Source organism: Triticum urartu, chromosome 6, assembly GCF_003073215.2.
Source record: "Triticum urartu cultivar G1812 chromosome 6, Tu2.1, whole genome shotgun sequence".
Lineage (NCBI taxonomy): Eukaryota > Viridiplantae > Streptophyta > Magnoliopsida > Poales > Poaceae > Triticum > Triticum urartu.
In genome coordinates this window covers 487221616-487244887 of record NC_053027.1, presented here as the reverse complement: position 1 = coordinate 487244887, position 23272 = coordinate 487221616, and the positions used below count along the sequence as shown (strand labels likewise).

At 45.6% G+C, this 23272-nt stretch overlaps 3 protein-coding genes across 4 annotated transcripts; 1 reads left to right on the top strand and 2 right to left on the bottom strand.

The window, feature by feature from the left end:
* The first annotated feature begins 563 nt into the window (after window positions 1-563).
* On the top strand, window positions 564-5204 carry LOC125514445. Its single transcript, XM_048679784.1, has 5 exons — window positions 564-978; window positions 2977-3062; window positions 3184-3489; window positions 3620-3706; window positions 4477-5204. Exons 1-5 carry the CDS (start codon window positions 673-675, stop codon window positions 4889-4891), a joined length of 1200 nt encoding a protein of 399 aa, XP_048535741.1. The 5' UTR covers window positions 564-672; the 3' UTR covers window positions 4892-5204.
* An 854-nt stretch (window positions 5205-6058) lies between these two features.
* LOC125514443 (26S rRNA (cytosine-C(5))-methyltransferase NOP2B-like) lies at window positions 6059-11544 on the bottom strand. Of its 2 annotated transcripts, XM_048679782.1 has the most exons (17): window positions 11123-11544; window positions 10766-10929; window positions 10595-10658; window positions 10086-10219; window positions 9819-9902; window positions 9615-9689; window positions 9460-9531; window positions 9296-9369; window positions 9045-9097; window positions 8813-8922; window positions 8443-8511; window positions 8236-8310; window positions 7663-7755; window positions 7513-7592; window positions 7334-7433; window positions 6390-7057; window positions 6059-6305 (listed from the first exon to the last, which is right to left on the bottom strand). In XM_048679782.1, the coding sequence occupies exons 1-17, from the start codon at window positions 11487-11489 to the stop codon at window positions 6266-6268; spliced, it is 2322 nt and encodes a 773-aa protein (XP_048535739.1). In that variant the 5' UTR covers window positions 11490-11544; the 3' UTR covers window positions 6059-6265. The 2 variants fall into 2 exon arrangements, with proteins under 2 accessions (XP_048535739.1, XP_048535738.1); XM_048679781.1 differs by having other exon boundaries at window positions 8236-8511.
* Window positions 11545-13195: 1651 nt separating this feature from the next.
* On the bottom strand, window positions 13196-16112 carry LOC125514444 (nucleotide-sugar uncharacterized transporter 2-like). The gene is made up of 7 exons (XM_048679783.1): window positions 15674-16112; window positions 14848-14999; window positions 14535-14743; window positions 14364-14457; window positions 13943-14109; window positions 13698-13868; window positions 13196-13598 (listed from the first exon to the last, which is right to left on the bottom strand). Exons 1-7 carry the CDS (start codon window positions 15807-15809, stop codon window positions 13328-13330), a joined length of 1200 nt encoding a protein of 399 aa, XP_048535740.1. The 5' UTR covers window positions 15810-16112; the 3' UTR covers window positions 13196-13327.
* Window positions 16113-23272: the final 7160 nt, after the last annotated feature.

The window sequence follows — 23272 nt, the reverse complement described above, 5'->3', positions numbered from 1 at the left end:
GACCCAAACACGATAGCAGATGTTTGTGTCTGCCGGTCGACCAAAACGAACAACAGGCGGACAAAAACGTCGTCCCTTTGGATTGGATTTGCGTACTGTGGGTGGGTGTAGATCTCTCAACGCTACGCATCCTAGCTTGTTGAAACGAGCATAGAAAAATATTGGTAACTGCAATCACTTCGTGCTCACTTTCTCCTGATCGGTGTCTACTCATTAAAATAACCTACAACCCCCCTCCCCCAAAATGGCCAGATCTACAGCGTATTCGCCAAGAAAAAACAATTAAAACTGTCATCCTCGAAAGGAAACTAGCCTCGCTCGCTGACGGGTGTGCCCCACTCGCAAACACTAGTGGCGAAACAGCACTTGCAAGGGTGAAGACGGAACTCCAGCTGTCTAGCTGACCGCTACCTCCCTCTAGCGTGGGTCCCACGGCATCAAGCAACGAAACCCAAACCTCACTGACAGCCGGGCCCACGCAAAACGCTCGTCAGTGGGGCCTTCCTTTCCCCCTCCCGCAAGAACAGCCCGCCCCCAACCATAAAACCCGAGGCGCTTTCCATTTCCCCCAAACTCTCCAAGCAATTTCCATTTCAGCCGCTCCTCCCTCCCCAGCACGCCGCAGGCCGTCGGCGACTGCTGCAGCACCGCCTCCTCCCCCTCCTCCTCCCCATGGCCGACCCCTCCCACTCCTCCCCCGCCGCCGGGGACGCCCTCCTCCCGCCGCCGGCCTCGGACGCGCCGGAGGCGCCCCTCCCCGACGCGGCCGCCGATCTGGACAAGGAGTTCGGGTTCCAGCGCGAGGAGCTCCACACGGAGAAGCTCGCCGGGACGGTGGGCTTCCACGAGCGCCACGTGTTCCTCTGCTACAAGGGCCCCGAGGAGTGGCCGTCCCACCTCGAGGCCACCGAGTCCGACCGCCTCCCCCGCCTCCTCGCCGCCGCCATCAAGGCCCGCAAGCCCGACCTGAAGAAGAGCGTGAGCATCTCTTCTCCGTCCCCCTCTCGGTTCGCTTTGTGAGTGGCTGATTTGGTGCTGTGATGTGGTATCCGTATGCTTCTGGTATGCTAGTGTTGTTTTAGTATGTGGTTGTTCGCAGTGGAAACTGTTTGCTGGTTGCTCCGAGCTTACGATTTAGCTGACGACTAGTTTTCGACTTGCTCGAGTTACTGTACTATGTTATGTAGTTCGATTTGGTTGTCTGCATATGGTGGTGCTGGGTTCCTGCAGGAGATCGCGACCCTTAAATATTATAATCAGTCGATCCGATCAGTGTTGGGGGACGATGTAGTTCCAATTGCTTTTGCTTCAGTTTATTGTTTCTGATTGGGCAGTAGAATCTCGCTTAATTATGGTGGTCAGTGGTGTTGATATGCTTGCTATTTGGTGCCAATTATGTCTGTAGATTGGTCGGTGTCTCTGTACTTAATTTTGTTCGCACTTTGTTTTGGTGCTTCTTCACGCAAGATCTGGTCGCTTGGTGCTCTCCTTTAAGGTTATTGTTGTTTCAACTTTCAACGGGACATGTAAATAGTGCTCTTGGGGTTTGAACTGGTGTCGAATCCCCACATTCTAGCGTGTGTATATTGGCCATGCGTGTCGAATTCTGGTGGTTATTTGGTGTTTATATGTTTTGGACGTGTCTGGTATTGTTTGGGTATAATTGGATTACTCTACCAATTATTTGGCTCACACCGTCCAATTGCTGGATTCTCGCTCCATTCAATGGATTTTGCTCCATTTCCAGTGCTAATATAGTCGGTGGGTTCTCAGTTTATTTATGATGTACAGTTCCTTGACTCCTTGTAACTGTTTCATATGGTTTTCTGGTCCATCTGGCTCTGATAATATGGTTTTGTTTAAATCCACACACTATACTTTTTGGGGGGTTTGCTCACATCCTGTTATTCTATCTTTGAAGGGGTGGGGGATGTAGTTTGGTTCAAATCCAGGCTCTGTTTGTTCATGTTTAGATGTTTTTCTCATTATTTGATTATTGCGTCCTTTGCTTGCCGTCTGTATTGGTTAGCATTTATAATGCACCTTTGAACCTTTGAAATCATATGGTGGTATGTGCATTAATGTCTCTATTCACCCTTTAGGACTAGGAGCTTGCTCCTTTTGTCTTCATCCACATAGTGCAGTACATGGGGTTGATATTATGAAACATTGAGCACGTGATCTACAGAGTATATGCTAGGGGACATTGATTGTGTGATATATAGAGTTGTTATTAATAGAACCAGAAAAGTACTGTGGGTTCCTTCTGTTTTTGTATAGATGTCCTTGCATGATTTGTTTGGTGCATTTGAGGGCAGAAGATCCTCTGCCTTGTTTCTCTGTGTGGGTTTTGGCCGTCTTGCTCCTTGGTAAAAGAGGATCTAAGCAACAGAAAAAAATGTAGTTACCCCATATGTTCCCTATGTTCACAATTATAAGATGTTCTAACTTTTTGTGAATCGGATGTATATAGACATGTTCTAATGTGTTTGTTCACTCATTTAAGTATGTATGTGGACCATATTGAAATATCCAAAACATCTTATATTTTGGAGCGGAGGGAGTAATTATATTGGTACATGGCAGTTACAATTCCTCTGAGGGTACTGTCACTGTTGAGCATTTTGCAGCTTCTGGCAATCTAGTGTTACTGCTCAGTGATATTAATCTTCCTAAGTTATGCCTTATGTTCTTTTCTTCATATTCACATCTAAATTCAAGCAAGTATTCTTTGATTGGTGTCATTATTATTAGTCTATTGTTGGAATTTGTCATATTATTTTTGTTAGTTCATGTCGCTTTCCTGCCTTTTTTTATTAGTTTTGTGATGTGCATGTGTGTCTGACCTGATAGCAATGTGATTTGTGCTTACAGACAATCCACCTTATATTGTCTACTGTCTAGATAGATGAATAGACAAGACTTTCCCATGTGTTATTTTTTATTGGTAATGAGTGGTCTGTTCTACTTTCTCAGACCAAACTGACCATTTGTGAAGGAGAAGATGGCACTGAGTCATCTCTTGGAGACGTGTTGATCTTTCCTGATATGATCCGATACAGGTAGCTGAAAGCTGCAAAGAAATAAACATTCAGTCTTCCCATTTCTACTACTAGTATTTATTAGGTAGGAATACATAAGTCAACTGATTGTTTTCTTCAATACGTGGTGTAATCTTTGCAGAGGGCTGACCCACTTTGATGTTGACAACTTTGTTGAAGAAGTACTCGTGAAAGATACTGAATGGCTTCCTGGATCTCCTGAGGCTATAAGAGGTTCCTATGTTTTTGTCTGCTGCCATGGAAGCAGGGATAAAAGGTGTGGTGTTTGCGGTCCTGCTTTGATTACAAGGTTCAAGGAAGAGATTGAAGCAGAAGGTCTTGATGGTCACGTGGCTGTTAGTGCATGCTCACATGTGGGAGGTCATAAGTATGCAGGAAATGTCATCATATTCAGTCCAGATGCTAAGGGAGAAGTGACTGGTAATTGGTATGTACCAGGAACTATCATAAATCTACCTTCTTGTGCCCTAGGAATCTCAATACCTTCCTGTAGCGCTATCTGTTTTAATTTTACTTTGTCAAAACCCAGTCATTGCTTACTGTATTTGTAATTCTAGGTATGGTTATGTTGCCCCTGATGATGTGCCTGAGTTACTGCACAAACAAATTGGACAAAGAGGAGCGATTGTGGACCGTCTATGGAGGTATGCTTCCTCTTTTAATTAATCCATTCCATGTGTTGATTTTGACTAAAGAGGATATCTAGTTAGTGTTTCACCAATCATTTGTATCAGTGTTGTAGTGTCATGTCATTGAGTACTATTAGCATTTTCAGATCTGTGTCCTTTTCTCTTGCTGTTCTATCTGGACTTGGCCGTGCTTATACATCATAGATTCTGAGCCTAAATCAATAATCTGATAATATTATAAAAACTGCCTGGTGTGTGCTCTAGTACTTGTATGCCTATAGCACTGGTTAATCTATTTCGAAATGATTTGATTACTTCAAGTAGTCTAATCTTGATTTGAGGGAAGATACTGGGATGGAAGTCTGTCACTGATGCTTCTTTACTTGAGCATTATAGCAAAGTAAGACTACTGTGACTATAAGCATCTAGACAGCATGTTGTAGGTTGTTTGTACTGCCTGTGTAGTTTTCGTCAATTATGTTTAAGCACTCATTTGTACGACTTATTCTGTTCGTGTGATGCCATGTGAGGATACTGTGTTGTACTTTCAAATAACCTTGATTTGTTTATTTGCGGTGACTTCAGAAATTGAAAAATGACCTTTCTGTGGTCAATCTCATTGCAAGGAAACCAATAATAAAGGATATGCAATCTTGTTTTGCAAATGTTGTTTAAGCCCTGATATGTCTTGTTCATGTTTCATTGAACCTTTGCCCTATGTTTGCTCCACAGCCAAATACCCCTCTTCCAAGTGTGATTCTTACACATGCTATCCTGTTATACAGGGGTCAGTTGGGTATGTCTGAAGAGCAGCAGAAGCAAGCTCTGGAGCTTAGGCACATGACGAATGGCGTGGCTGGGGAAGAATCAAGCGCCAAAGAATCCCCTGAAGCAAATGGAACTGACAGTGCACCTGCAGGTGGATGCTGCCAGGGCAATGGAGGAGGCCTTAGCTGCTGCCAAAGTGATCTGCCAGAAGGAAAACAGGATGAGAGCATTCCAGCTGAGCAGAACCGCAGGATCTCCAAGACAGAGAGTGTCAAAGAAAGTGTTGCCGCCAGCAAGGGTCGCATGAAGATTTGCCGGATGCCCACCTGGTTCGAGACCTGGGATAGGTCCGACACCTACACCACTCTTGCTGTTGTTGGAGCTGCTGCAACGGTGTTCGTCGCTTTCAGGGCCTACAAGACCATGAACTGAAGCCTGCGAAGCAAATCCTCAAAACAATGCCAGGTTTTGTGCACCAAGGAGAGTCTACCTCAAGTAATATACTACTTGTCCATAGTGGTAATGCTAGAACTTAAAAAGTAGCTGATCTGGAGATGGCGACGAAAATCTGTTATGCGTAATGTCCTCATGTGAAACTCCTAGGTTTTAAAGTTTTTGACGCCTTGGCTATATGTGTTGTAGCAAGGCTATGGCCCTGGTGTTCTACATGACGATGTTATGCTCGGTTGGTTGGAATTTGGGATGTTCTGGAGCATGTGGGTTTTAAAGATGTGCATTTGAAAAATTGTGCATTTCTGCTATTTGCATTTTGGAAGCACAAAATCTCTCTCAAGCTGTATCTGCTACTTGCGGAATCAACTGCCCGATAAACTTCCTCTGCTAATTGTTGCATTTAGCAGCTCGATGTTATTTTATTTGATGTGCTTTCGAGATACCTGGTGGCTGTTAAAAAACATTGCATTGTAGATCCCTTGGCAAACACTAACATGACTAGCTATGGCATTGGTTCAAGACCCACCAATGGTCATCACAGATTGGGTCTAATCCTAAAGAACTCGAGTTCATCCAGTTTTGGAAGCTGTTTGATTATGTTGCGTCTAGAGGACCAAATTTGCGTCCGCCTTGGTCCACAGAAGCGTTAGGACTCTTCTGGATCGTGTGTGCAGCACAAATCCTGATCTATGCCTCTTAGACAAGGGCATAGTGAGAAATGAGCAATCTCTTCTTACCTTCAGACCAGACGTTGTTGTCCCAAAGTATATGATTACAAAGTTGTAGCTTACGCATGTATCACAGTTAAATTCATGTTTGGTACGTGCAAAAGAGACAAACACAGACGTTTCCAAATGTTAGAACACGTGAAGAGCGTTGTAGGCGCCTCATCTATCTAAGCAAAAAAAAAAACAAGAGCATTGCTCATGTATATCAATAGAACTTAAGCTACAGCCCACAAAGAACAATTCGGTCAAACACGGTGAAAGCCTTAGGTTGCCAATGCATCAATAGAACTTCAGCTACAGCCACACACAATGATCCGATCAAACACGGTAGGTTGCCCAGAACAACATTTAGTAATAGGAGCCTCGGTGTCCATGACGACTTCACTGAGAAAAACTAGAATAGACTGGTCACACTCTCTAAACACAGAAAATAAAATATCAGTGATTAGATTACACAATCACTTCCAGCGTACAACAAAATTTTGCTTCACCACAAACTTGTACCGTAGACCAAAATTGAGTGTACAGTCGTTCCTTTTACATTTCTTCATACATAGCACATCAATGTTTCACTTTAAATCTCCTCTTCTAAGGCTAATGTGGCTCTCTCTTGAACCATCAATTCTTATACCTTCGTCCTCTTCTCCGACTTCTGTTTTGCCTCCCTGTCAATAGTAAAATTGTTGATCAAGAATAATCACACAAAGCAAGAGAAAAAACGGGCAATAGGCCAAAGATAAGCTTCTCACCAGTCCCGCCTCAGCTTGAATTGCCATTTCCTTTTCCTCTTCTTGCTTCCTTCATTGGACACCAGTTTCTTCTCTTTGGTCCCTGAGGTGCTCTTGGAACCAGACTTCTTAATTTTATCAGACACATGCTTCTTTTTGTGGCTGGTCTGCTCTGTTTGTTCCTCGGGCACATCTTTCTTCTCTCCATTTATTCCAGCACTTTTAGGTCCACTACTTCTCTTCGCACCCTTGTGGCTCTTGACCTCCTCTGTTTGCTCACTGGGTGTTTCTTTCTCATCTACATCCATTCCAGCATTTTTAGGGCCTTTACTTTTCTTGGAACCCTTCTGACTCTTGACATGCTCTGTTTGTTCATCGCGTGTTCCTTTCTTATCTCCGTTCATTTCAGCACTTTTAGGGCCACTACTTTTCTTCACTCCTTTGTTGCTCTTGGGGTGCTTTGCTGGTCTTTCAGGTGCCTGGCTCTGGTCCCCCTCCCCTTCAGGGATACTTGCTTGTTCATTTTTCTTCTTTCCCTGTTTATGATTCTTCGACTTGGTGGATTGCCCATCAGGAACATCTTTCTCATCTTCCTCATCCTGGTTTGGATCAACAACGCCCTCCGCTGCTTCTTCGGGCTCTTTAGATGACTCGGACGAGGCTGGAATTGTGTTGCTCATCTTCTTCAGCTGTATGAAATGAAATACCCTATCAGATTTTATTTTATATTTTGCAGTTTTACTTTTATAGAATCAACTATACGTGATAACTTAAATACATTCTAAACAGTCCAATGTGTAAATGAGATCATCAAACTATTTGCCAACAGAAGTTAGATTTTCACATAAAGTTCCTGGATGAAAATTCATGCTATGAAAGATAAGACACCTCAAGAAGCTAACATGTGATCATATGGTTCAGTTATCGTCACTCCTGGTAAATAATCCAAACATCATAAAATGTACCTTGGCTACGAAAAAGCCATCCATGTTGTTGACATGAGGATAAAACCTCCTTGTTTTGTCTAAAGACGTATGGAAGCGATGCTCCCGGAACCGGATGAATCTGTACGATAATAAACAGGGAAACATAAGTAAAGTACCAGATCTTAAAAGAGGAGAAGGCGGTAGTAAGATTAACATACCCTGGGCGTCCAAAATCTAATCCACAAGGAACAACCTTTACATCTCTCTTTTTAAGGGCATAGTCGATGACTGCTTCATTCTACACAAAGTTGGAGGGTTCAGTTACTGAAGTTCAATCATTATCCAGCAAACAAGAAAAATGTACTTACTTCTGGAATCATCATCGAACAAGTAGAGTAAACAATGTAACCACCAGTTTTGGAGTTGGCGTCAACCAAATCAATAGCAGCCAGAAGCAATTGCTGCAAAACAAGTTTATCAGCTTCTCGGAGTTGGTATGCTAAAAAATAAGGTAATTGAGGCTCATACTGCGAATATAGTTTAACCATACTATATCATGAGCCTAAGAACTTCTAATGGAAACCGTAAAGTTGAAAGGTTTAAATTATAATAAGACATAACTTTGAAAATACTCCCTCCGTAAAGAAACATAAGAGCGTTTAGATCTAAACACTCTTATATTTCTTTACGGAGGGAGTAATAGCTAAGCAGATAAGTAGAACATAACAATATATGATACTTACTTACACGACAACTTTACAAGAGATAAGAGACACAGCGATACTAATTGCTTCAAAACCAACTAAAAAAATAAATTCATGTGGAGGTGAGTAGATTTAATTTGGAGAATTACTGGGTTAATAACTGTCGTTAATTTTAAAGTGGGAATGGGTTTGAATTGGAGAACGTGTATTTATTTTTGAATTGTGAATAAAATGCACCTTTTGTACGAAAGCACAATTCCTGATGTCATCGATGTCCTTAGATGTTTTTATTTGTGCATCCTTCCAAACGGTCTGCAGAAACAGAGTGAGATTGACTATCAGATGAAATAGGCAAGACAATGTATAATGAGTACATATCAGATGAAATAGCCAAGACGATGTATAATGAGTACAGAAGAATAATATGAATTGGATTATACTAACTCCGGTGCCTGTGCAGGGCGCATCCAACAGTACTCTGTCAACTGAGTTCATTCCAAGTACTTTGGGGAGCTGAAATAAATTGGATCATAAAATAATTGATGTCAATTGAGCACACGATGCAATAAACTGAAGTGTCTGACAATTACTAGGATTCCAAATTCATTTTCTTATGATTGAAATGGACCAGATAATATTAGCTTGGCATTGAAATGCCTTCATACTAAAAGTTCTCTACAAAGCATTATGTTATATTGGTAATGATTTATTATGCTAACTTGTTGCATACAATTAGTTGACTATCCTTTGGTTCTTTGGCCTAAAGAATGCTCTGTGCCCCTGAGAACATACAATGGTCGTATTTTCTGCTTACCTCTTTACCGTCATAATTACAAACTATGGTATTTGTCACACCCAGGCGATGTATGTTCCCCAACAGTCCATGCAACCTTTTCTCGTTAAGCTCATTTGCATAGATTATTCCTGTAAGGCAGGAAGAAAAATACAGGATAATTATATCATTCAACAGCTACTAAAAAGAAAGAACAGGCACTTTGAAGGAAGGACCACATAGTCAAAAGGCAAAACAGGCATAATGAACTAACCAGTATTTTTCATCAGAGCTCCAATGTATGTGGTCTTGCCACCTGGGGCAGCTCTGGAACCAAGAAGAAAATCAGTTTCTATCTTTGGAAGTACTGACATGAATAATTCGTTAAAGGTTAATATCAAATGCAGAAGCAAGCATGTGACACAATAGGATAGCATATGAAGGCTTACATACATGCAAACACAGTTATAAACTAGTTCAAATGAATTATTGCAAAAGGATTATGAGAGTGGGGGGAAATCTTACGCCATATCAACTATTCGCTCCTTCTCCTGTGGAGCAAGAGCCATCACTGGCAAAAAGGAACTCGCGCCTTGTTTCTGTAATCACAGTATTAAAAGATAAGATGAATTGCTGGTAGATGGATAGTGAGGAAAACAATCTAACAAATAATAGGGAGAGGAAGATACCATGTAATGTCCTGCCATATATTCAACAGTGGCGCCAGACGAAACAGTGGAGTCGTACACAACTAATCCTACCTGAAATTGTCCAAACCACAAGGCTTGCTTTAATATTCCATATTATTTAGTAGTAAAAGAAAATAAGTTGAAAGAAAGCAAACCTTTGACCATTTTCCAATCGGATCCAGATTAAACCCTCTAGGAATAAGAGCAGCAGCAAGATCCCTCCTACGGGTCTGCAAACCCACAAAGATAAGAGAGACATACTTAATGAAGCAGTGATAAATCTACAGTTAGAGACTAACAGCTATAGAATCTTTGGTGACATACACATACATCAAGAAATTGAGCTAATATGTTATTACCTTTAGTGTATTTGTACGCAAGCACTCAGGGGGTCTTTTTTCAAATGATTCAAGTAGCTCAACAACCTCAACAGCTGGGAACATCTGCAATGTGGCACACAGAATGTTCACAACAACAGCAGCTAAATCATTATAAAAATTAATAATCGTGCCAGACAGACAATTTGCAACTACTAATATCAGACAGCTGGATCACCACAACTCAAACTGAAAGAAATACTGGTAGCGGATATATCAGACAATCACTGGCTGGGATAGGCAGCTTACCTCAACAAATGCTTCAATGAGAAATTCATTGTATCCATAGTACGCCATCACGTCCATCTTGAACTGATCAACATAATCTTTTCTGGCAACATTTTCTTGCCTCAGCTTGCTAAAGTTTGAGAGTACCCGTACAACTAGACAGGAAACCAACAAATAGACAGAGAAACCAAGCTCAGAAAGGTCTATAGATTGAAGTGGATCAAACACAGAAAATCAATTCAATGTATACTGAATGGTATTCCTGATCATAGCAATCTGCTAAGGGAAAAAAATAGAAAATCAGTAGATTGCATATGGTCTCTATGCACTCCTCTTGTTACAATCTGACTTTGCAATTTTATACGAGCTAAGAAATGCACCTCAATTACAAAAGCATGAATCAATTTTGCGCCAACACCATTTCAGCTTTATCTATCTACCTATCTTTGAAGGTTTCTGAACTTTAATAAATACTCCCTCTGTACTTGTATTTCTTTACGGAGGGAGTACAAGATATTGGATAAACTTACTTTCCGAGATCCTCCTTTTAAGATTTGGAAGGTTAGGTGGTCCAAGTGCCTCTTCTTCCAACTCCTGCAGATTTTAAATTATAAACCATGGTAAGTCCATGCAGCCTACAATGTGCAGCACATAAACAATACTGAGAAAGAAAAAATGTGAACAGAAGAAGGAAAAGCAACCTCCTTGGTGGGCAACCGGAATTCATCAGATTCTGATCTTATGTTGAGTGCAAGGTCCGCAGCTGCATCTTCTTCAATCTGCTCCTTCTGTCGATCAAGAGCTGCTGACTTTGCCTCGAGGTCATCAGACCCATCTGATTCCTCTCCAGAGTCGGCCCCCTCGTCTAAGAAACACAACAAAGCCCATCAATTTCGATTCCCTGGATAGAAAACATAGCACTGATTTGCATAGCCGTGCACTGAACTAGCGGCCATGAACTCTACAATGGGATGGCTTGATGGAGAAAACTGAAGCTGCTGAAGCTAATTCCACTCAATACTAGTACGCTTCTACTCGTCAAGCAATCGAAGAGTTACCACTGTCGTCGTCACTGCCGGCAAGGAAGTCGCCGGCGAGGGGGTCGTCGTCCTCTTCTTCTTCGTCGTCGTCGTCCTCCTCCTCCTCCTCGTCGTCGTCCTCCTCTTCCTCGCTGCTACCGGCTTCCGAGCCAGAGAGCTCATCGGCGTCGGAGTCGGAGGGGGCGTCGACGTCTGAATCCTCCTCCTCCTCCTCGTGGAGCGGCTGCTGCTCCGCCTCGGAGTCGTCGTCGGAGGAGGGCTCGGGAAGCTTCTGCTTCTTCGGCGCCGCGCTCTTGGCCGCCCTCGAGGGAACCTTGACCACCTTCTTGGCCGCGGGCGGCGCGGGAGGCGCCGCCGGCCTGCGCTGCGCGACCTTCCGGGCCATGGGGTGGGGGGAACGGGAGGGACGGTAGGGGGTGGCTGGCGAAAACCTAAAACCCTAAGCGAGAGAAGACACGCTGGTTTTAACACGGGCCTGGTCGTGGGCGCTGCCCCGGTTAGGCAGGCTTGAGATAACAGGCCGGTCAGACAGGCTTTTCAAAGGGCCCATCTTTCTACGGCGCGATGGACACGACCAGAGAGCCGCGCGTCTCCTTCTGGATGGCGACACTTTATTTTCTTTTTCTCTATACATATATCTCTAGTGTAAAAAACGCGCATGTTTTAAAAGAAATGTTCGTGAAATATAAAATGCGTTAGTGAAATTTATTAAAAAATCATGCAGTTAAAAAAATGTACATACAGTGTAAAAAAATGTTAACGCAACTTTTAGAAAAATGTTAATGTAATTTAAAAAATGCATTTAAAAATGCTCACGTGTTTCAAAAAACAGTTCGTGATATTTAAAAATTATTTTTATAAAATGTAAAAGAAATTTTGCACAATTCAAGAAAAAAATTCATGTATTTTTACACTTTTAAATTTTGGTCATTTCTAGCCAACCCCCTAAACTTAGCGGAGTAAAAAAATATTATCAAATTTCATTTTATTTTGGGCCACCGAAATAAACTTCTCTCTTGTATTACTTTATTAAACGACATCATGGTTAAATACTTCACCGATTCTTCGCTAAGAGAATTGATCCAGAGAAAACTACAAGAACAATTAGATACTTTATTAATAGAAACACAAGTGTCCTAACTGCTCCCATTAGTTCAAGTAATACATTCTCTATGTCTTTATTGTCAACATTGTTGCCTTTTCTCTGTTGGCTTCTTGAGCTTGCACATTTCGTTCTTCTCCGCCTCCACATAATTGGACATTGTGTCATCTCTCGTCTCAACTCTAACACATAGTGCACGAATATCTAGCAATTTTCTCCCTAACAATTGATCAATGTACCCTTCTTTCCAATACAAAAATTTGCATCCTTCCTACACACAACTTAGAGCAAACAATAAGTTCCAACTGCGAGGAATTCGAAGAAAGACATAAAAATAGCCACTCATCTCGTCCTTTTCACACTTGAAGAACACCCATTCGAGATGTTTTGGCGTGCTCAAAACTCGACGCAGCACCAAACACGGGCAGTGGTCACACTTGAGGACCGACAGTGATGAGCAGACAAACCGCTGGGCTAGTGCTGAGCCCAGCCGACAGATGGACGTGGTTGTGTCATTGATCAGTTTGTCGGGTGAGATTCGAGCGTCGAAAGGAGGATGACAAACCGAGATGCGGCACAGAGTGGTTGAGGCGGTTGCGCGGTTCGGTCCCTATCAAATCCATCCAAAACGCGACAACGTTGGAGGTCTGGCTGCGTTGAATCCGGCGTCGGCGGCAAGGGTCGTATATCTGTCGATTTAAGCGACATCGGTGGCGCATGGTGGGCGGCGAAAGCAAGAAGTGAGGCGCCGGAGTAGATGCGGCGCAGGGTGGGGTGGGTCCGACCGAGGGGAGAAGGGGCAATTTTTACTCGGGAAGGTGGTCGGACGAGAAAATATAGGATTCCGTGGCGTTGAGGAGTATGATTTTTTTTTCTCCTCTAGCCATTATACAAGTCTGGCTAGGTGCCAGTTAGAGGAGTAAACTCAAAAATTTACTCCTCTAACCATTTTTGGATCAGCTAGAGCTGCACTAAGAAAGCTTCAAGTGTAAAATCATTGAGAAGTCACCTAGCAAAAGGGAAAAGGAAAGTTCTTCTATGTACAACAGATGAAGTGAGAGTCTACCACGAGGTTTACAACACAACCGGCCACCAAAGTCACCCCAAGCAAAACTCCCAACTCACACGGAGTCCTCGTAGTCCGAGCTGCCCCCATCGCCGGCGGGCTTGCCCAGGAAGGAGTTCGATCTGGACGGCGGCTTCTTGCCGCCGGGCGCCGCCGTCTCCTTCTTGAGGCCCAGGTAGGTGTAGAAGGACATGCCGCCGAGGGCCACGACGGCGCCGCAGATGCTGGTGACCCCGGGGTCGGAGCGGAAGATGAGGTAGCCGGAGAGCATGATGACGATGGTCTTGAACTGCCCCAGCACCACGTGCGACAGTGCCGAGGTCGCGCTGCAATGCACGCCACAAACAAATCAACACGGAGTCAATTAGCAGCATGAAATTTCAGAAGGAAGAATGTTCTTGTGAAGAGAGGAACCATGGTCTCACCCAAGTGCCAAAGCGCCGGACCACTGGAGGAGGAAGCCGAACAGAGCAGAGATGACAATGGCGCAGCTGTTTCTGAAATTCCAGTTGAACAGCAGCAGGCCCGGCGGATCCAGCAGAGGCATCAGCGCCAGCAAGAAGAATATGGTGACGGGGGTCGTCTTCCACATCAGCCTGGTTGATCGAACAATCCGTGTCACTTAACCGAAAAACAATGCGCGGATCGAAATGCAGAGCTTGGAACTTACGCGAGGGCGGTCCAGTTTCCGGTCTGCTGCAGATTCGACCACAGGATCTTGTTTACCGCGCTAGGGACGATCCATGCCAGTGCTACGCAGGCGCCGAAGAAGTTGAACTCTAGGTCCGTGACTGTGGCCACAGCCACTCCGATTGACACCGTTGCCAGTGTGATAACCTGTAAATGTTGAACAGGATTTCCAGTTAAAACCAACTGAATAAATTTGACAGCGTAACAGGTTTGCACTATCAACAACAAACAAACACATGCACACATATGGCATGAGTGGTAGTCCGGTGGAGAGACGACAAGACATGTATTTAGAGCACAATTTGTTGGGCTTTCTTCCTCTGAAGAAATATGACAACAGTTGTGTTCAACGTACAGGAAAGACATGTGCAGCTCATCAGTAACTATGGAGGTAAACCTACCTTCTGACAGGAAACCTTCTTCTTAAAAAGCATGAACTCCGCCGCGACGATCGTCGGAGTCACGGCAATCTTAGCCATTTGGTAGAAACCTACACTGAATGGCAAAGATACTGAGAAACACATGGAGCAACATCACTGAACATATGTAAGTCTAGACAGAATCCGGTTTACCTATTGTGTTTCAAGCTCACGTTCGCGAGCCCGGTGGAGAGAGACATCACGGCGCCCAGAGCGAACAGAGAGGAGAAGGGCGTCGACTTGGAAGGCGGCGCAACCGGCAGCAGGGACAGCGCCTTGAGGATCGCCATGAGAACCAGCGCGACCGCGTAGTGGATCAGCGACAGCGCGATCGGGTACTTGAACCCGACACTCCCCATCACCTACAAGACGATTCATCCGTGAGTAAATGAAATCTTGCTACGAACTCGTACGTGGACTAACGAAGGCGGCATATGTAGGTGGATGATGTGGGGATTGTACGTACCATTTTGTTGGCCACGATGATCCCAACGGCGACGGCGAAGTTGAAGGTGAGCGCGACGGACGGGCCGCAGAACCGCTGCTGCTGGCGCTTGGCCCCCTCCGAGCTGTGCATCTCGTTGTACAGGGAGCTCCGCAGCTCCTCCAGCGCCCGACCTGTATGCAGGACGACGGGGCGACATTAAGTCAGTGGATGTAAACTGGATCAGGTTTTTCACACGTTGATTTCCAGAGCAACTCCACAGGATTTCGTGAGAGATTGAGTGCAGCAGGAGCATGTGCAGATACTGGGGCACCATGGTGGACACCAACCATGGTGAGATCATATCTATTTTGTGGAATCCATTGGGGAGGAATGCTAGGGCTAAAGAACACAATAATACACTAAACTAGCTACGCAGAGTAATGGCACCACGGATGAAATTAACTTGCTAATCTCACTGATGCAGAAATTGCTAAGTAAAGATTTCAGAGGTACGTGAAGAAAGGGATAAGAAAGCGTCACACTTTGGCGATGATGCCCTGGAGCCCCGCACCGGAAAAGGATCCAAACGGAGCGGGCATGCCGAGCAACAAGCAGCCAGCAACGGCCTTGCCGTTCCCAGGGAAATGGCGCCCAACAAACCGCGAAAGGGCGCAGCTATCGTGCCGTTCCCCCGCACCAAAATCTGCCGAAATTTCGCAACAAAACGGGAGCAGTTCTCCTCGGCCTGGAGAATCTCCCTGACCTGACTTCTGGTTCTGGACCAAAAAAACTGGCACGAACGGAACAGAAGAGCAACCGCGCATGCAGATAAAGGGGGGAGGAGGAAGAGGGCGACGGTACCGACCGGTCTCGCCGGCGTCGCTGTCCTTGCGCTTGATGAAGCGCCGGCCGCCGCCAGCCAGGACGGCCTCCCAGACGCCCATGGCCGTGACGGCGGCCACCTCCGACGCGTCGACCCGCCACCACCGCAGCTTCATCATGCCGCTCTCGCTCGCTCGCTCGCTCACTCCCGGGCAAGGCGAGGAGGCAGAGGAGTTAACGACGACAAGGGCAGCATGGATTCAATGAGTGGCCGGTGGGCGGTGCTCGTGGTGCCGGGCTATTTCGGGGCCGACGCTCGTTTTAGGAGGGCGGACACGGGCGGGGGGGAGGGTACCACTGCGGGGCAGGCAGCGGCCTGGGCGAATGTGGTGGTGGTGGTGGTGGTGGTGGCCGGTGGCTGGTGGTGAGTGGCGATGAATTGAAGCTGGCGCGAGCCGCGAGTAGGGGGAGAGGACGGACGGGGCGAGTTAGTGGTGGCGTCGTCGTGGGCAGTACCTACGTACGTGAGGTGGTTGGTTTCTTGGCCTGCTCGTGCTGCCGCTTTCCGAGAGCAGGTTTTTGGTCTTGTTTTGGAGTGAGATTGACTTGGAAGATCGCCGGAGCTGTTGGGTTGTTCTGTTAGGTTGGCTTTTAATTTTGTACCGGAGATTAACCTTTTGCAGGGAGAGACCCTGTGGAAAAAGACCTTTTCGGTGTAGTATGCACGACGGTGAGGTAACTGCACCCGATGCTTGCACGTACTGCGCCACATTCATCTGTCGTCCGTCCGCGACAAGTGATGGATGGAGAAGCCAACCTCTCTACCCTAGGAGCCGTAGGAAGCGTTTTTCCTTTTGCGTAAAAGGATCCGGGTCTATTTTGAAAAGTTCATCAGTAGTAGCATCTTTAATATAAAAATCACACTAAGGTCCTTGGACCACCGAACGAACCACTACCGTCATTCAGCGGTGGAGGCAGGCCCAGACAGCCCGGCCGGCTACTTGGGGTGTGAGCCCAATATCCCTTTGTTCACTATAGCGAAAGTCAAAAGGAATGAATTGCCGTGACTTATGCGTCAGGCCTTGCCTTCCATTTATACTCAGGCAGGGTACAAGATAGATACAATTCTGTTAGGATTTTATCTACAACAACCTAACTTGATCATTATCGATACAGCACACGAGCTGGTCCTAACAACCAATGGTTAGGCTATAGACTCGTTTAACATTCCCCCGCAATCTCAGCCGGTACAGAGGTTGAGATTGGAACGAAGTCGCTCGAGTGTCTGCTTGGTGAGAGGTTTAGTGAAGGCGTCGGCAACTTGATCTGCTGAAGAGACGAACCGAACGTCCAAAGCACCCATGGCAACCTTTTCTCGCACAAAATGAAAGTCCACCTCTATATGCTTTGTGCGTGCATAAAAAACTGGGTTCGCAGTGAGATACGTCTCCCCGAGATTGTCACATCATAGTACAGGAGGTCGAGGCTGAGCTACCTGTAGCTCCTTCAGCAGAGACTGTAACCATGTAGTTTCAGCGGTGCCATTCGCCAGCGCCTTGTATTCAGCTTCAGTCGAGGAACGAGACACCGTTGGTTGCTTTCTGGCGCTCCAAGATATAAGATTTTGCCTGAGGAAGACCGCAAAGCCACCCGTGGAACGACGATCGTCGCTGCAACCGGCCCAATCCGCGTCAGTGAACACACTCATGAGGACTGATGGTGAGCACCGAATGGATAAGCCGATGAATACTATTCCTCTAACAAAGCGAAGGATTCTTTTCACTGCTTCCCAATGTACATCAGTGGGACGTGACAAATACTGGCACACTTTGTTCACTGCAAACGACAGGTCTGGCCTTGTCAGTGTCAAGTATTGCAACGCGCCTACCGTGCTCTTGTACTTGAAGGCATCATTCTCATTCAGTGCTTGCCCAGACTCATGTGTGAGCTTCTCATGTGTACACATCGGCGTTGGAACTGGTCTGCAATTCGCCATGTTTGAGCGTTCCAGTAGATCGAGTGCATACTTCTCTGAACAAGGTTGATTCCCCCGGAATTGCGGATCACTTCAATGCCCAAGAAATAATTCAATGGACCAAGATCCTTAACAGGGAAGGTAGCAGAGAGCTGGCGAAGCAGGCATTCAACCGCCCTCGTGGAAGAGCCAACGATGACCATGTCGTCAACATACACCAGCATGTAAAGAGTGACACCATTTTCATGAAAGATGAACAACGAGGTGTCTGCTGCAGATGGCACAAAACCAAGTTGTTGAAGACGATCATGAAGCCGAGCATACCAAGCATGCGGTGACTGCTTCAACCCATACAACGCCTTCTGAAGCTTGCAAACATAGTTCGGATGGCTCGGATCTTGGAACCCCGGTGGCTGTTGCATGTATGCCTCCTCCTCAAGAATTCCATACAAAAATGTGTTGCTGATGTCCACTTGACGAAGCTGCTAGCCACGGGAAACAGCCAGGAAGAGCACCAAATGCACTGTAGCAGGCTTCACAACAGGAGAGAAAGTATCTGAATAATCGATGATGTACTGTTGAGTAAACCCACGAGCGACAAGGCGAGCCTTGAACTTGTCAAACGATCCATCAGATTTATGCTTGACTTTGAACACCCATTTGCACCCATTGATATTCTTGCCAGGCGGACGCGGAACCAATGTCCATGTGTGGTTGTGCTGGAGAGCAAAGTATTGGGCTCCCATGGCGGCGCGCCACTGGTGGTCGGCAAGCGCGTGTCGATAGGACCGTGGTTCAACATGAAAAGCGCGCCGCCGAGGATCGTAGCGCACAGTGCTGTCCGTCGGCACCAGCTTCTTGACGATGTTGTCGCGAAGCCGCATCTGCATGCGATGTGGAGCTGCAGGAGCACCAGCCACAGGCGTTGAACAGCCTGTAGCTCAGGAGACGCCATGGGAGTTGAGTCCTGTGTCGGCTCGTCAGCCGCATCCGGAGATGCAAGGGAGGCCGGACCAAAATCGAGGGAGCGACCAGAGGGCTCGGTTGGCGACGTATCGTCCTGACTCGACCCGCCTGCAGGTGACTGAAGTGGAGTGCATGGCGAGGCTGATCCAGTGGCGGACGTCCCTCGGCTGGGGAAGAAAATCATGTACGACCAGGTCGCACATGCACAAACGGGAGATCCACCTCTCCATGCGACACGTGGCATACCGAATCTCAAAGCATCGTTCATCGTTTCCAAGTTTCAGCCCACCTTCCACGAGCAGACAAAGCATCGTTCATCGTTTCCAAGTTTCAGCCCACCTTCCACGACCAGACAAACCATCGTCATCTCTACCCATCTTGCCGGCGACGGCACAGAATTTGGCACAGCCCAACAACGGCAACGATTCGCCGGAGCAAGGAACACAAATGACAACCTGCCCATCGGATGTCCTCTGCGCACAACTCGCCGACGGGGAAAAGCATCAGGGGCGAAGCCGCGAGTTGCGCCGTCGCCGAGCATGGACGTTGCCGGCGGTGATGGAGCGCGCCGAGGTAGGAAGTTGCACCTGTCTTCGAGGAGCGCACCGGCGACGATGCGGTGAGCAGCCGAGGTGGATCACACCGGCGGCGGCTGGAGATGGACATCGAGTCTGATCTTTACAAATTGGGATTTGGCAAAGGAACTAATGGCTGCTTTGAGATTCGGTTTGCCACGTGTCGCATGGAGAGGTGGGTCTCCCGTTTGTGCATGTGCAACCTGGTCGTACATGATTTTCTTCCCTCGGCTGGCTGCAGGCGTTGCACGCGAGGGTGAAGACGAGACAAAGGGATCTGAACCTGCACAAGAATCAAGGCTAGACGAACCATCAGGAGGCAAAGGTTAAGTCATAATTCCGCATGTGGTCATTAGCAATAACTGGCTCGGAACGAGGAAAAATAGATGGTGGCGTGCGGAGGAGTGGTGGCGTGGGTGTTGTGCATGCAAAAGGAAAAACTTGCTCGTCGAAAACAACGTCACGATAAATGTAGATACGACCCGTCGAGCGATCTAAGCATTTATAGCCTTTGTGCATGAAGTTATACCCAAGAAATACACATTGGCGAGAACGGAATGCAAGCTTGTTATTGTTGTATGGACGCAAGTTTGGCCAGCATCCACGGCCGAAGGCACGGAGGAAAGTGTAATCAGGCTGTTCATTTAGGAGACGTTTGACTGGTGAAGAATTTTTCAGTGTACGAGTGGGCATGCGATTTATAAGATAACAGGCAGTCACAAATGCTTCGTCCCAGAATTTTACAGGGAGAAAAGAGTGTGCAAGGAGAGCAATGCCGGTTTCCACGATGTGGCGGTGCTTCCGTTCAGCGATGCCATTTTGTTGGGAAGTATGTGGACAAGTTACTCGATGGATGATTCCCTCACGATGGAAATATTTAGAGAGACGACGGTACTCGCCACCCCAATCGGTCTGGACTATTTTAATCTTGGTGTTTAACATGCGTTCAACGTGCTTCTGAAAAGTGTAGAAAATTTGCTCTACTTCAGATTTGCGTTTAAGAAGATATATCCAGGTGAAGCGACTATAATCATCAAGAAAACTCACATAATATTTAAAAACCCCAACCGAAGTGGTTGCTGGCCCCCATACATCAGAATGAATAAGTTTGAGAGGTGCATGGGTTACATGAGTAGAATCCCTAAAAGGCAACTGATGGACTTTAGCACGTTGACACGCACCACAGACACTAGATTCAACAAACGGTGCACAAGCAAATTCATTTAACCTAAGAACAGACTCGACGACACTTTTGCTGGGATGACCTAAGCATCGATGCCAAAGATCATGAGAAAGCTTCATGCTGGAGAGCGCTCGACGACTGGACACGGACAACCTGAGGCTTGGCACCGGGTAGAGACCGCCACGACATCTACCTTGAAGAAGAACTGCACTCGTTGCCCAGTCCTTAAGATAGAAACGATCAGGGTGAAATTCAGCAATAGCATCATTATCAGAGGTTAACTTGTGCACGGATAAAAAGATCTTTGCTAACATGTGGAACATGCAATATGTTGCGAAGATAGAGTGGGCGTGACGAGCCAGAAATAACAGATTGACCAATATGCGAAATAGACAAACCTGCACGATTGTCGACTTGCACTTGATCTTTGGCGTTGTAGCGCTCCTGGATGGTGAGCCTGTCGAGGTCGCGTATCAGATGATCGGTGGCACCCGAGTCCATGTACCAGCTCGGATACTGATACGTCTCCAACGTATCTATAATTTTTGATTGTTCCATGCTATTATATTATCAACCTTGGATGTTTTATATGCATTTATATGCTATTTTATATGATTTTTGGGGCTAACCTATTAACCTAGAGTCTAGTGTCAGTTTCTGTTTTTTTCCTTGTTTTTGAGTATCGCAGAAAAGGAAAACCAAGCGGAGTCCAATAGACCTGAAACTTGATGGAGCTTATTTTTGGACCAGAAAAAGCCCACGGAGCATCAGAGCTGGACCAGAAGAGTCCCGGGCTCCCCACGAGGGCGGGGGGCACGCCCACCCCCTGGGCGCGCCTCCCTGCCCCGTGGACAGCCCGGAGACCCCCCTGCCTTGTTCCCGACTCCAACACCTCTTATATAACCCAAAACTTCCAGAAAGAAACCTAGATCGGGAGTTCCGTCGCCAGAAGCCTCCGTAGCCACCGAAAACCAATCTATACCCGTTCCAGCACCCTGCCGGAGGGGGGAATCCCTCTCCGGTGGCCATCTTCATCATCCCGGCGCTCTCCATGATGATGAGGGAGTAGTTCACCCTCGGGGCTGAGGGTATGTACCAGTAGCTATGTGTTTGATCTCTCTCTCTCTCTCTCTCGTGTTCTTGAGGTGGTACGATCTTGATGTATTGCGAGCTTTGCTATTATAGTTGGATCTTATGATGTTTCTTCCCCTCTACTCTCTTGTGATGAATTGAGTTTTCCCTTTGAAGTTATCTTATCAGACCGAGTCTTTAAGGATTTGAGAACACTTGATGTATGTCTTGCATGTGCTTATCTGTGGTGACAATGGGATATCATGTGATCCACTTGATGTATGTTTTGGTGATCAACATGCGAGTTCCGTGACCTCGTAAACTTATGCATAGGGGTTGGCACACATTTTCATCTTGACTCTCCGGTAGAAACTTTGGGGCACTCTTTGAAGTTCTTTGTGTTGGTTGAATAGATGAATCTGAGATTGTGTGATGCATATCGTAAATCATACCCACGGATAATTGAGGTGACATTGGAGTATCTAGGTGACATTAGGGTTCTGGTTGATTTGCATCTTAAGTGTTATTTTACCACGAACTCTAGGGTTGTTTGTGACACTTATAGGCATAGCCCAACGGATTGATCGGAAAGAATAACTTTGAGGTGGTTTCGTACCCTACAATAATCTCTTCGTTTGTTCTCCGCTATTAGTGACTTTGGAGTGACTCTTTGTTGCATGTTGAGGGATAGTTATATGATCCAATTATGTTATTATTGTTGAGAGAACTTGCACTAGTGAAAGTATGAACCCTAGGCCTTGTTTCCTAGCATTGCAATACCGTTTGTGCTCACTTTTACCACTTGCTACCTTGCTGTTTTTATATTTTCAGATTACAAAAACCATTATCTACTATCCATATTGCACTTGTATCACCATCTCTTCGCCGAACTAGTGCGCCTATACAATTTACCATTGTATTAGGTGTGTTGGGGACACAAGAGACTCTTTGTTATTTGGCTGCACGCTTAAGAGAGACCATCTTCATCCTACGCCTCCCACAGATTGATAAACCTTAGGTCATCCACTTGAGGGAAATTTTCTACTGTCCTACAAACCTCTGCACTTGGAGGCTCAACAACGTCTACAAGAAGAAGGTTGTGTAGTAGACATCAAGCTCTTTTCTGGCGCCATTGCCGGGGAGGTTAGCGCTTGAAGGTATATCTTTAGATCTTGCAATCGAATCTTTTTGTTTCTTGTTTTATCACTAGTTTAGTCTATAAAAGAAAACTACAAAAAAATGGAATTAAGGTTGCCTCATATGCTTCATCTTTTTAATATCTTTCATGAAAATAAGGATTCCTATAATTGTTCCAAAGTGTTATAAGAAGAATGCATTAGCATGTTTGGCACTAAATCTTTGAATGATGAGCATGATTGCAATGTTATTAGTAGGAACTCTTTGAATATCCATAGTACTAATGATGATTGCACTAGTCATGATGAAAATGTCTCTTATAAGCATGTCAACTTTTGTGGAATACATAGAGCTTGCAAGCACACACCAAATAGGGAAGATAGATTTTGCAAGAGGCATAAGTATTTGGAAACTAAATGGTTGCAAGAAAGGCTAGATGATTGTGCTGAAAGATTTAATATTTATCACCATCCTTGTGAACTTTGCAATGAACATGGTCATTTAAAGCTCCAATGCTATTTGTTTCATGATCAAATCGTGTCCAAAAATTGTGATAACTTGATTACCCTTGAGCATCATAAAGAGCTTAGTATTCTTTTGGGGTATGAAGAAATGAAATGTATAACTGAGGGTATTCCAAAATTTAATGTTGATAGATTTCTTGATTTTGATCTAGAAGAAATTTTTATGTATTGTGCGGTGAATTGCATTGAAAATCCTTATACTGCCAATTAC